At 41.6% G+C, this 14069-nt stretch overlaps 1 protein-coding gene across 1 annotated transcript in view; it reads right to left on the bottom strand.

Moving 5' to 3' along the window:
• Nucleotides 1-6220: 6220 nt before the first annotated feature.
• Nucleotides 6221-14069, bottom strand: part of PTPN14 (protein tyrosine phosphatase non-receptor type 14) — a 65230-nt gene continuing 57381 nt past the window's right edge. The window contains exons 15-18 of the mRNA XM_066547842.1: nt 13598-13726; nt 12437-12671; nt 10320-10483; nt 6221-6358 (exon numbers count right to left, since the gene is read on the bottom strand). Coding sequence (XP_066403939.1) covers nt 6230-6358; nt 10320-10483; nt 12437-12671; nt 13598-13726 — 657 coding nt within the window. The 3' untranslated portion in view covers nt 6221-6229. The remainder of the gene's footprint in view (nt 6359-10319; nt 10484-12436; nt 12672-13597; nt 13727-14069) is intronic.

Genomic DNA, 14069 nt, shown 5'->3' with positions numbered 1-14069 from the left:
GTTTGTCAGCTCATTTTGCTGAAATCTTTCATTGCTCTCCAGCCAGCAGTTGTTGCTGGAGTATATAAAACTGCACCAGATCTACAATTCCAGAAAGCCAAAGCCATTTAACTACAGCCAAGCCTAGGAAGAGGGCACTAGCTGACTATTTTTATCCTAACTTTGTCTTGTCAAATAAACTCTTGTCCTGGGAAATAATACCTTTATTTCAGCAAGTCTGTCCAGAGCCCACACCACACTTCAACACCAAAGAATTGGATTAGCTGAACATGAGGCACCAGTGGGAGCCTTGCCCCTGTGAAACTAGGATTACTATTTGCAGAAGGTTATTCAAAGCTCACTGTGGCCCTGGCTGTGCCTATCAGTTTAACATGGGAAACCAACTCAAGCAGTGTCGGTGCAAATACAAAACCCTTAAGCTGATAGAGACAAGAACACAAACATTGTTTTCCTTGAAAAAAATGGTTTATTGTATACTGTGAATATGAGGGACAGCCTTACCAAAAAAACCTTAGTGACTGAAGACATTCTCACATTTGCAAAAGCATATAAGAAACTATTTACACAAAGGCAGTGAAAGGGGTAAAAAAATTATTGCAGTCAATTAATGCTGATAGAACTTTTTATATTAAAAAGAGAAAGAAAAGAAGCAGTGCAAAAATACTGTCAAAAGTAATCAGTTCTATACACAAGATAAAACTGACAAGCATAAGCTTATGTACTGATATGAATAATACATTAGAATATAAAATAACATGCATAGATTTTTATTTTTTTAAAGGCTTTCAATAGCATAGAATTATTCTGCCATTCAGCCCTAACAGGAGGGGTTGGGGGCAGGAAGGGCACATAACTGATGTCTCATTTTTCTACAAAATGTGTACATACAATGAGGTGGTGAGATCAGATCACTGTGTTGTGTTAAACTGTCAGGTACAGAATTACAGAACAAATAAAACCGGAAGCATCACAATACTGCAGTAAAACAGGACAGTAAAATCCAGTGACATAAAACTTAAACATGTTATCTCATTTACCACATTCCACACAATAACATATGGGAATATTACAGTCATCTGCATGTGTAAACTTTTTCCTTTGTAAAATAACAAAAGAAAGGTACTTTACTAGTGAGGAAAAAATGTTATCTCTATGGAGCAACCTCAACAGGTTGCTCCATACAGATAACGATAAACATCCTATTACCAGTGTTTCTGGTACTACAGATTTGCTTTCATTTAAAGACCAAGCAGAAGCAAGAAAATACTTTTTTTTAACATACACAAAGAGGAAGTTCTTATATATTACATCTCTAAGTTACGGAACTCACCAGCACAGGACATTGTGAAGGCCAGAGGAATAAATGGCTTCTAAAGAGAAGGCAATGTGATTCATGGAATAGGATCCATCAGGAGGTACAACACACAGGGAGCAGGATACAGCTTTGGCCACAGGAAGCCCTGAAAGTTTGCTGCCAGGTGCACCAGAGGGGCTGAGCACCCTTTTCTAGACACATCCCTATTTCTTCCTCAACTACCAGCCACTGTCTAAGTCAGGGAGTGTCCCCCAGCCTGACATGGAAACAGTTTGTGGGAAGCATTCCTTTTCTGCCTCCCTGCCTAATCTAGGAGCACTACCCCTGAAATACCTGGAACTGACTGCCCAGCCACTGAGAATCAGTGGCAGTCCTTCCCTTGCTGTTATATAGTGCTGGAATTCTCCAGAGGAAGCTACTATTTTCAGTGATTTCCAGTTCACTCTCTGCAGGCAAAGTCCTGTTGTTAAAGCATGTGGGAAACTCTCAGTGAGGGTGCACAGAAAGCACAGACAACAAACCTTCAAAGAAATGCCAGCCAAAACAGCTGAGAGAAACCAATGGAACTGTAATCTAAGATACTCCAAAAACACTGACTAAATTTATTTACTTTAAATATTTACATAAACACTGCTATTTTTGACCTGTGCACTGTTTTGTTTCAAATCTAACAATAGTTTATTTATGGTTAATACCTCCATCTTGTTTTGCCCCACAGCCATCTGTTCCCTTCCTCAAATCCCCAATCCCTGGAAGCAGCTGCATGTATAATGTCCTTCTCTCTAAAGACTTAGATGGCATCTATAGCTCCCTTAGCACCAGATCCTACAAGAAAACCACTCTAGAAGGCTAAGAGTGAGCTGGGGACAACTGTTTTTGGGGTTTGGACTTGTAGCCTTTTTCTTACTGGCATCAAAACCTAGCCCAAACTCGATATGCCTTGAAGTATAGATCAGCAGCTTTGTATTCATTTTGCAGAATGGTGGTCAAAGGCTGTTTTCATGCAGTCCTTCCTCTCATGGCCAGCTCAGGAATTTGCTCCTGCAATGTGATGCAGACCTTTATTACCTGCAGGGGCTGTCACTCTAGCATTTTTTTACCCGCTAAGACAAGCAGCAAAATTTAACTCAGACCTCCCTCAGTGATGCACGAGAGCTGCTACAGCAGAGATCAGCCTGATGACTCCACTTTCTGAGCACACAGACCACAAACTGTTAGTGAGGCTGACAACAGCTAATTCAGTCATCACCTACTCCCAGGAGACCAGTGGGAAGTCAGCTGTTGGAAATGCAGCATTGTCAGAGTTAGCTCTGCTCAATTTTCCCTAGAGATTTCTGTGCTATATCCAAGTACAAGGCTGCCCATCAACATTTCTTTTAGAGTTGCTTGTGGACTACACAGACATAGCAAGTATTGGATCAAAACATAATGTCCTGGCTGACATGACAAGCACTATTGAAGCATTTAGGTTGGAAAAGAATGAGTAAGTCTATGTTTTGCCATTTGCATTTCTGTTTGTTTACAAGAAAGAAATTTTAAAACCCCCAGCTTTTGAAATCATGCAAATATTTAATAATATTTGTAGCTGAGGCAGCTGATTTAAATAAGTAGAACAGAAATGCTCTTCAATATACTTCAAGGACTGTGCTGGCAATAGGTTGAGTAAGGTCTCAGAGATGTATCTTTTGCCAGCTAAAATTAGTTTAGGGAACTTCTGATAAGGCTGAGCATTTAGGATCCCTGTATGCCTATACAGGAAAATGTTTGTGGGCACAAGCTTCATGTTTCCTCAGGTAGTAAAGGACAAGAGGTGCCTAAACAAGCCTTTGTAGGACCTGAAACAAGTAGGACCTGAGCAGCTCATGTCCACCATCCTCCAGTGTGACTGATGGGGGACAGAAACAGGATCCCCAGAGCATGCAGCAGCATCACAGCTCAGCTGTCATCTCTCCCATCCCTGCTCTAACAGTGGGAAGCATGAAATGCTCAGACCATAACTTTAACCAAAAAGCCAATGCCAGCACCTCAATACTACAGTTGGTAAGAGTTTAAATTAAAAAGGCAAAAGTTGTTAAATACAGATGAAGAGTGTGCTAAAAGAAAAATAGACACAATGGATGCCCAAGCCAGACTTACTCATCTGCTGCAAGTTCTCTCTTGGAAAGCATCCGGGAGTGTAGGCTGAACATGCCAGACTGCAAGGTGGGTGCCCTGGGAGAAGACTGCCTGTGTCAAAATTCTGTTCATTGATGAATCATTGTGAGATTTTCAATCCAGACTTTACTCCAAATGGATGAAACCAGTCTCAAACTACTGTCAGGCTTTGATGTTAAAAAACATGCAACACAACAAACAGCAACTCCAAACTGTCCTTTTCTCCTCAAGGGTTCTGCTGTTTAAAGGTCTGTGGGACAGAAATTTAACAGCACTGTTGCTTTAAGGCCCATGTGTTCATTCCTGCTATGACTAAGAAAATTGGATGCAAAATGCATTTTCCTGTCACTCCCTAAAGGTTAGGAAATACTGCCCAAGCAATTCTGGCCTGATAAAACTACAACAGGTTCAAAGTGAGAAGGTTCATTTTTTCCCTTACAAAACTGTACCACGTTTCAACCATAAAACATCAGCACGCTGAGGGCTGCTTGTAAGCTGGGGTGGAAAAGAACCTCTGAAGACATGCACCAGCCCAATTCACTTAGGATATTAACAGATCTAGTCAAGATAAAATCTAGCAGGGAAAAATACATTGAAGTCAGATGAAAGGAAAAGTTTAAAATTACCATTCTTTGACAATGAAAAGGAAAAAGTGACTCACATTGGCCTCTATCTACCATACCAGCCACATTAGGAGTTAATTGGAAATGACTGCTTACCACATGGCCACTTATTTGGCTCATTAATAGGCACTGACTTAATTTGGAAAGGATTTTTAGTGCCTTTTCCTAATTAATGTTTTTCTAAGACACCTATGATGCATCTTTGCATAAAAAAACATTTGCTTAATTTTCTTCCCTTCAAACACAGCTCTTCACACTCTCTTATGCAATAACTTTCCTGTGCTCAATGTAGCAGCAGAAATACACATTGTAGCCAAGAGCAGCTGAATAATAACACATAGGAACAGATTCTTTTCCCTCCTGATTTTCTACTTCTCACATCCAAGTGGAGCAATGGGACTTGACAGCTCTGAGTTCAAACTTAATTCATCATTAGGAAATTATTCAAAAAGTTATAACGAGATAACTAATTTAATACGCTTTGCTTCAAGGTTTATTCCTTGGCTTTTTTCCCAGATATAAAGCATCTCTCTGCAATTATCATGCAGATGCTGCTGAAAAGACTGTAAATGGTTGCTGCTAATTTAACAAGAGATATGTTGGCACTGGCAGAAAAAAAATTAGAGGAAAACTGAAGTTGACTGAAAGCTCAACTGATCCCTAAAAAGAACATGGTCAAGCTATTAAAGCAAAATAATTCCTCTCCATTTGTTGGTGGTTACAAGTCTTCACCAGAGACTTTGTCATCATGTTAGGCCTGTATTGCAGAGCACCAATTCAACACAGTGCAGTTTTAAATACATTCAAGAAACATTCTGGTACAGAACCTTGGCTTAAGCTCCCCACTAATTTTAGTTCCTTTAGTGCTGAAATTAAAAGTCCTTGTAGGCTTAGGCCTTTGTACATTCACCAAGGTTTGGAGGTGGGGATGAAATAGAAAAGCAACAGTAGGATTAAAATATTAGAAGTCTCTGGGGAAGGGATACCAAGAAAGGTGATTTCACCACAACAAAGTAACTGCAATGCATCACATGCCCTGAGAGGCTGTGAAATTGTTACTCTTGAGAATTCTGAAACTGGATGTGACCCGGGACAAGCCTAACCAAGTTTAAAGTCAGCAGTGGGGTGAGTGGGGCTGAGTCCAGAGACCTCCAAGGCACCCCTCTAGCCTGATTCCTTCTCTAACATCCAACAATAGCTCAAACGTGAAGACTAAGGCAACTGGAGATGCCTAATTTAAATGAGATTCCTTGTCTGCAGAGGGTGAGCCTCAAGGCAATAATACTTTCAGTGTAATTTGTGGGAAGGTGCTTGATTTGGTTTTTTTTCCAGATACTTTTGGTTGAAAATGCTCCGCTGTTAAACTCTCAGACCACCAGAATTATTGGAAAGAGTCATTCACTGACTTCAGCCTGCTGGAGGTCACTGCACTTCACCCTACATTGCTTCTTATGATTCCCTTCAAGGGTTGCACACAGCCAGCAAAAAAGCTTCCTTAAAAAGATACAATAGTGATTTTTTTTCAAGGACTCGTCTAAAACCGTAATTTTTGTGGAATTTGAAGAGTTTAGCACCCAAAACTCTCTGTCCTCACAATGTCCTGTGCTCGAGCCCTCTGTAACGTGCCTGGCTGCACGTGCAGAGCTCAGGTCTCCGTGCTGTGCACCCTCAGCTTCCACTCACACAGAGCTGTAGCTGACATCTAGCAGGTCTTGCTTTTACCAGAGAAGCCACACACTGGGTCCAGAAGGTCCTTACGTGAAAAAAGGCTACTGCCAAATAACTGTAGGTTTCAGAAGCTGTGTAGCAAAATAAAAGCCAGCAAACTACCTTTACAAAGGATTGCTTTCCTTACAGACATGTTACAATGCAGACCAGTCATGTCAAATGTGGTTCACTTTGAAGGTCACTATAAGTTTCATGAGTTATGAAAGTAATTCAAAATTATTCCAAGAAAAATAAATTATATCTTGTATAAAATAATCCATGGGAGACTAGTAAAGAACCATCATTCCTTACTTTCAAGACAACTTTAAAAAGTGCAATATAAGCACACAGTGTTGTCAAGGCAGTTCCCCTTGTTCATCAGTAAGGTTCAGTCAGATCCACAATGCTGGGTTTGGGATGTTTGAAAAGATTAAATAAGTCTCGAGTTTTGCAGGAATTGTATGAGCACTTGATAGACAAATTTGTACTGGGCTATGGTCTGGATCATAAACACTCTCTGCTCCCGCAGGTGTCTCAGCATCACAGGAACGTCCATTTTCTGTAAAGCAAAGGGGGAAAAAAAGCAGAAGGATGTGTATTCATTAAATCAAACAATCACTGTCTCAAATATCAGTTAGCTGACACAGGGAACTATACTATATTTATAGAAGACAAAGTTTCTGTGGACAAAATTAAATGCACAGGCAAAGATACAGATCCTTTCACTGAAGGGCAAGAGAACTCATTGCCACCAAAAGATCCAGAAACTCCAACATCTGATCTGCCACAGCCAAGTGTATGCTAGCAAATAGTGCTCCAGGAGAAACAGGTCTGTAAAGTGAAACAAGGACCCAATATCCACAATATGTGTTTTGCAGACTCCAGGCCAGCATCAGTTTGTTGCCACCTACTGAATATCCACTGGGACATATTAGGGGTTCTCCAAGAAGGCATCTTCCACCTTAGTTGCACCCAAAAGAAACTCACTTGTGTGCCCTGAAAATGCTCTGCAACAGGAACTAAAGTCCAGTAAGTGGATAAGGATAAGGAAAGATAAGGATAAGGAAAGATAAGGAAAGCCGCTGGGAAGGCACAGCACTAACCCCATTAAGCAGGCACAGGCAGTCTGAACTCAAAACCAAATGAGTTCTGTGAAACAGAGGCCCATGAGCTGAAGCGTTAGAAATCACTGCACATTTCATTAGGATGCTATCATCAGATTTCTGGCATTTAGGAAGCCAGAAACCTATGATGCTGTTGTGTTTTATCTGTTACAACAGGTACACAAGGAGCTATTGAGAAGTTGTTGAGCCATGAAGCTCAGCCTGCTAGGCTCAAATTCAAGCAGCGTGTAATGTGAGCCAAGCTGAGGAACACAAACCTTCTATGGCAGCAGTAAACGTGAGCACTAAGACACACAACTGGTTTTGGGGAAGTTCTTAAGCAAGTCAAGATATAAAACTGAAGAGCAGCGACCCTATCAGGCAACATAAACTGCACTTTGTAATGCCTGCTTGCAGAAACACCAAGAGGAGCTTAGCAAGTCTTTTGACTGAGATTGCTGCTAAGCCTTGGAGCCCCAGCTGAGCATGGAATCTGCTTCCAGGGACATCTGAAGTTTCCTGGAAAGTTTAAAATAAAAGTCACGCTGCATATCCATTTCTGTCCATATATAAAAAACTCAGAATCTCCATTCCATGTAAACAAGTATTAACTCATAGGCTATCACTTTCTGAAAACAAGGCCAAATATTCTGCCACATACCCCAACAAGCTGTTATAAAAGGACATCTCTAGAGAGTTAACAAGTGTAAATATTTGAGATGAGTAATGTCATATTATTATCAAACAGGTGCAAAGAAAAATGGAAGCTCTTTCCAGTTAACTTGGCTAACTTGGAGAAGGCCTCCCTGTGGACTCAGATGCTGATGAAATGGTCCTTGCTGAGCAGAGTCATGTGGAACCTGATCTCACCTGAACAACTGTAACAAAAATGCAGGCCAGCCTTGACCTGCACATAATGTTCTTCTCTCAGGTTTTCATTAGCTTTTAGTGGGCACACAGTGGGCACCTCCTCAAAATGGAGATGGCTTTGCCCTATCTCAGAAATGGAAGAAAACCCCATCCTGCCTATTTAGTCTCACTATTTATAGCCAGCTTAGTATTTGATTCCAGGTAAGGAGAATCCCTAAATTCACCTTCATTACCATGTACATGTCAAAAAAAAAAAAGAAAAAAAATACACCTAATACTTTGCTAAGCTGGGACTTGCAAACAGAACTAAAATGCTACTTATTTCTGCCTCCCAAACCAAAGCTCTCCCATGTGAAAGCATGCTGCAGATGCACTCATGAGTTAATGTCCCAGTGCCAAGTCTGGACTAAAAGTTGATAGAGCAGGTTCTCAATTACTTTCTCATACTATGTGTCTACAGCAGTAAGGATGTAATGATGTGACATTTACTTGCCATGCAGCAGCTACTGAAACTCTATCCCTGCAATGAGATACAGCTTTAGACTCAACCAGCCATTGCCCAGAAGCCACAGTGACTGAAGCTGTACAGAATTTGATTAAACATGACTTTTTACCTGAACCTGAAACCTCAGGCTCAAGAGTTCTGGTTTCTGTTCCAGCACTGCTGCAGGTTTTTCAAAATGCTCTTCATCAAAATTTTCAAACTCCCTCATGATTTTTCTTCACTGCTAAAATGTTAATACATTTACTTGCTAGAACACTTCTGTGAAAACCAGTTCCTAAGACTAAAACATTTTAAGCGAGGAATAATTTTATTTCAAGAAAAAACCCCAACCAATTCTAGTAAAAAATAAACAAATGAAAAGGAAGTCCTCTTTGCAGAATCTGTCACAAACTGAAAACATACTGTCAAGATTTTTAATACTTTTTTAAAATTAGGTTTTAACACATCAAAAACATTAGCTTGGTACAATCCAGAGAAACAAAGTCCTTAATGAAAATTGTATTTATTGTTAATGATGATTTTCATTATTAATCAAGACAAAAGAATGCTTTAATTAAGGGACATCAGTGAAATCCCTTATTATTGAGCACTACCATCAGGGCCTAGTGAAGTTGATGAAAGCTCATATGAATGATGTCAAGGCTCACCCCCATGCTTAGATGTTGAGGTGCCAAAGCTACTCTTTGCCCAAGGGGTGACTTCTGTAAACCACAGACTGACTTCAGTAAACAGAGGTGGCCAGACCCTGTTGCACAACCCTTAGAGTTTGCTTCTGTGCACATATAGAGGGTGCTGTAAAGCTACACTGATGCTCACAAGCAATTCAGGATGGCTCTTTTAACTCTCCAGTTTTCCTCTGGAAAAGAAAGCAGAAATTTCATGGCTGCCATGTGAACAACAGAAGCAGTCACTTCCATGTGTCAGTGCATAGGGAAAAGTCAAGCAGGGCCAAGAGTTGGAGCCATTGCCCCACACTGGAGCAGCTACTGAGCAGCAGTCAGCACTGGGAGCTGCTGGATCCCCAAACCACATCCCCATGGGCCTTTTCTTGGCCAGGATACCTCCTCTTTTCCCTTTCTACCCCAAATATAAAGCAAAAGAACAAAGTGTCACCTGTGACATATATCTACAGGACAGCTTCACCTTCAGTGAGGCCCAAGCAGAGTTGGAGATTTGTCCCAGCTGATCTGACCCCAGGATCTGTAGGGGTTTTGTAACTCCAGAATGATGAGCTGCTGGAGTCCTCAGTCTTCCCTGAACTCACCCAGTGGCTGATTATTGGAAGGGGCAGATGATATATGTCTGTTTGTCACTCTTACTGCATTCTTATCTCTACAAGCAGCTTTGGTCTTAGAGCATTTTCTTTGGCAAGAGAAACCCCTGGTTTCCACAGCTGTCATGCAAACTGTGTGGCACACTGTTAGTCAAGATGTGATGTTCCTCCTAGACAGTTTCCCAGTGACAGATGAAAATTAGGTTGTTACCCATGGTTGCTCTACTGGGGTACTTGTTCCTAACTTCAGACTGTGTTACTCATAATGCTTGCTGGCTGCAACCCTAAAGCCCTATTCTCCACAGGAATACATAAATACACTTATTCTTAAAACACAGTTAAGTTTTATTCCTGGTGCGATTACAAGAGAGAGGAAGGAGCCCAAGGAGAGAATTTAGAGAGCAGAAAACTTCCTTTAAAAGAGCAAGGACATTATTCTCTAGCCTCTCTCAGGTAGTGCTCATAAACACACTGTCTCTAGACTCTTAATTAAATACAGGTATGGATTAGACTAAATTCTTAAAAGAGGGAAGAAGGCCCTAACTTTGAATATATTAAAATAATTCTAATAAAAAAATAATATCAACTATACAGAAAACTACAGCAAGTAACCTGCCATGGGGAATCTTTGCCCATCACATTTAAGGTCCTTGTCCTGCTCACAGAGGTAACAGAAAGAAAGCACTTCAATGGCTTTTAATTTCAACCTGAGGAAGGTAGCCAGTTAGCCAAGGGATAAGCTGGGGGTTTGCAAAGGAAGCTGACTTACTTCATTATGCTCCAAGCAGCCAATCATGAGCTCTGTCAGGATGACCACGCCTGTCCTGCCCACGCCTGCACTGCAGTGCACCACGATGGGAGGGTTGCAGGTGTTGCTGCTGTCCAGCACGCTGTTGGTGTGCCGACGCACCGACTGGATCTCCTCCAGGTAAGCTGCAAGGGAAAAAAGCAGGCAAGGCTGCAAACATCTACATCTCTTAATGTAAAAATTAGGAGGGGAGGGGGAAAGAGTGTGGAAAAGTTCTTCTCTGTCAAAGTGGCAATAACTTACATTTTTTACAACATAATAATTATCTTGGCCAGGGTGCACTGAGCAGCACTGCATCCAGCAAGTACCAGCTGGGTGTCAATTATTACTTGGGAGTCTGCTCCTTTAAATTAAATAGTTCTTTTAAAAAATTAAATTCTGTTTTCCCCCTTGCAAATCTCCAGGTCCCCTAAGCAGATGATTCTAGACATTACTTACAGCAATTCCTGCTATTAACAGGCTGGGATCAAAACAACAGCTAAGTCCCATTGAAACTACTGCCTGTCAAAGCCAGTATCACATGGGAAGCAAGCATCCATCTGCCCTGTTTCCTCTCTTCCTTCTCTCTTCTAGACTCTGACAGAATCTTCCCTCCCTCTCTCTGCTCAGGGTTTGTTTCTCAATAGCTACAAGCCCTTCTGGGAGATCACTGCTTTGTTTTCCCTGAAGCCATTTGTAGAAAGCTAGGGGCTCAGGAACAGCTGCCTTGTGTGGCTGTCCTAGCATCATTCAACACATCCTGCTGTCAGACCACGCTGAGAACCTCACATGCTGAAAGCTCACTTGGCTTCCCAGCACTCCAAGTGGGAAGTGAGACTTGAGCCAAGCTCTCCTGCTCCGACCCTTGGTGTCAGGGCACTGCAGCCCCAGCTGTCCTCTCCCCACAGGCAGGATGGGGCTGGAGGCCTACCAACATCAGAAAAGCTGCATTTCAATGCACACAGGGAAATGGGACTCCAAGTGGTGGCAAACAATGGGAGAGAGGAAATGGGGACAATCGGGTTCCAATTACTGCCATGCCCAAACACAGCTACAGGGTATGAGAAACAAAGTATGAAACAAACAAGGAATTGGGCAATAGCTTTTCCTTAAGACAGATTCCCTGGTACTCTTTTGCTGAAGCTGAAATGACATTTTTTATTTTTTGCCTTGGTGACAGATCTGGGGAAAGGAGGATGCACTATTTACATGCAGTGTGTACCACGCAAAAGAGAATGCATCACTTAAAGACTGGAGCTGTGGCAAAACTGAAGAGGAACTAATGGATCTTCCTGAGAGAGGCCTTGGCTGCCACAGAGCAACACTGCAGCTGCAAAGCTTTCAGGAACTAATATGACAGGCATCTCCAACACATCAGTACACCGTGTACAGACTCCTTCAGTGGTAATTTAAAGATTTCTGCATCATTCCCCACTGTACTGCCAGAGATGTGTCTTTAGTTAAATACTAGTTGAATTCCTGTTACTTAATATGGGAGTGCTTATTACTTAGTAAGAATCAGGAAGTGTTATTGACACATTACAGATGAATATAATTGCTGTATTTTCAGAACAGCATAGGACCATATGTAATTGGGGAGGCCCTTGAGCATTGCCTGGGTACCTGTGGTTACAAGGGTGGCACTGCATGTGTGATAGAGCCCTCTGCTCTCTTGCAAAAAGTAAAACTGGAGGAGATGCACCTTATTTCAATAGCAACTGATCCTCTCACTCAGACCTTTCTAATCACATTTGTGTACAGCATATTATCTCCTGCATTCATTAAGTAGTTAGGAAATGGCAGTAAGTTATACCAACAGATCAACCAACCGAAGTACCCCATTAATTATAATTTCCTGAGTTTTTGGCACTGCTGCTGCCTTGGATTTTTCCTCCTGCTAATCACTTTAGCTCCTACCTCTGGAATATCACTTTTTCTTTTTTTTTCCTCCAAATTGCAGCAAAGTATAACCTAGTTGAGGCCTGTGTATACCACAGCAACCACCTGATATCAGTCCCAGCTGTAACTAGGTACAGTGAACTGAATCCAGTGTAAGCAATCTTTTTCTTGATTTATCATGCAAAATAAAGGAATCTTACATAAAAAGCCTTGGACTTCTTCTGGACACCCATGGTCTGGCCAGTCAGTATACTGCAAATGCCACACTGTCCTCTCCTGCCCAGAGAGAAGATGCTTGACCTTCAGACCAGTAGTTGCAAAGCAGCCAGAGTCCGTGCGGAACTTGGTTGTCACCTTGAACTTCCCATAGGTGGCTGAGCTGTGCTTAGAGCCCAGTTTAGGCCAGTAACGATGGCTCTTACTTCTTCCTCCCTCCTTGATAACAAAACAAGACAAAAAGCCATTAGTTTCTGCAATTCTCTACAAACAAAGGGCGTAAATCTCTCTGGATAAACCAAATATTCTTATTTTAAAGCATTGGAAGAGTAAGGAGCATCCCACAAAGTTAAGAAAATACCCATGAAAACTCTCAGTCATATAATATTTTTAAGTGTAAAACTACTTGAAGACTCTTGTCTTGTGACAAAAGACAGCAGCTGCCTAAAGCACCTTGGTAAATATTCTCCTCCTGGGGAAGACTCTCCTTTAATTAGAAGGAGAATCTCTTCAGCAGCTTTTAAGTGTCTGTTCTTGATCAGCCTTGGGAACTGGACAGTGACTTGATGTGCTCTGCTACTCCCTGTGTTTGCTGAAAGCAGCCAGGCACGAAGCCGAATGCGGTGTTAGTTAACAACATGTGCCAGTTTTTACAACATAGCACATAGTTCTTGGATTACAATAGGAATAACTGCTTTGCTTGGCATAAGAATAAAAAGTTGTGGGGTGCTTTTATTTGGGGGTTTTTTGCCTTTTTTTTCATGGACACTTCTATGGAAACAACAGCTTCTGTTCTCTTTTCAGCTGATAAGAGTGATGGTATACAGAATTGGCCTTGGATGGTGTGGAAATCTCTGTCATTTTAACCAGGAGCAAGTTCAGTGCTCTCACATTCCAATGGAAACATCTTTGTTTGGCTTGGCCCAAGCAGAGGGAAGGAGGGCTCCTGCTTGTTTCACTTCAGCATTTGCCAAACTGAGTGTCAGGAAGTTAGGAAGTATAGTATGAGAGCAGTACAGGCATATGTTCAAACAGAGCCAGAGGAAAAGGGGATGTTGATAGGAAAAACAGGTTACTGGAGTGGGAAGTGATGATAATAGGAGATTGGTTCACATCAGAAAGAACTGTTCTGTGATTTCACATACCTCTTCAGCTGTGACCATGGCTATGACATTCACCCCCTGTTCCCACACCATCTGCCAGAAGTCATGGCATGTGTGTGGCAGGGGCCCTTGGGTAGCAATGTAGTGCCACTCCTCTCCACCTACAGTCACCTGGGAGAAAGGGAAAAAGAAACAACCAGTCAGTGCCTGAATTCTCAGCAGTGTCTGTGCCAGAACTGCCTTTTAAACAAAAGAACTACAGTGAAATCTTTACTTCTTTGTTTTTCTACTTTTGGTTAAAATTGTGAACAAAAATCATCATTTTGATAAGAGCAAATCTGACAAAACATAACCTTCAGTGCTAACCTTCAGTGCTTCCATGTCCTGTCTTGATGCCCATAACCATAAAGCTTTGGTCTAAATGCCCTCTTTCTTGCCATTGCATCTGGATCATACAGACAAAAAAAAAACCCCAACAACCAACCAAATAAAAAATCTGTGGATTTTACTCACC

The sequence above is a fragment of the Molothrus aeneus genome, chromosome 3 (assembly GCF_037042795.1).
Source record: "Molothrus aeneus isolate 106 chromosome 3, BPBGC_Maene_1.0, whole genome shotgun sequence".
Taxonomy (NCBI): Eukaryota; Metazoa; Chordata; class Aves; order Passeriformes; family Icteridae; genus Molothrus; species Molothrus aeneus.
Note: the sequence above shows the minus strand (reverse complement) of the source record. Positions and strands in the feature narration are given on the sequence as shown.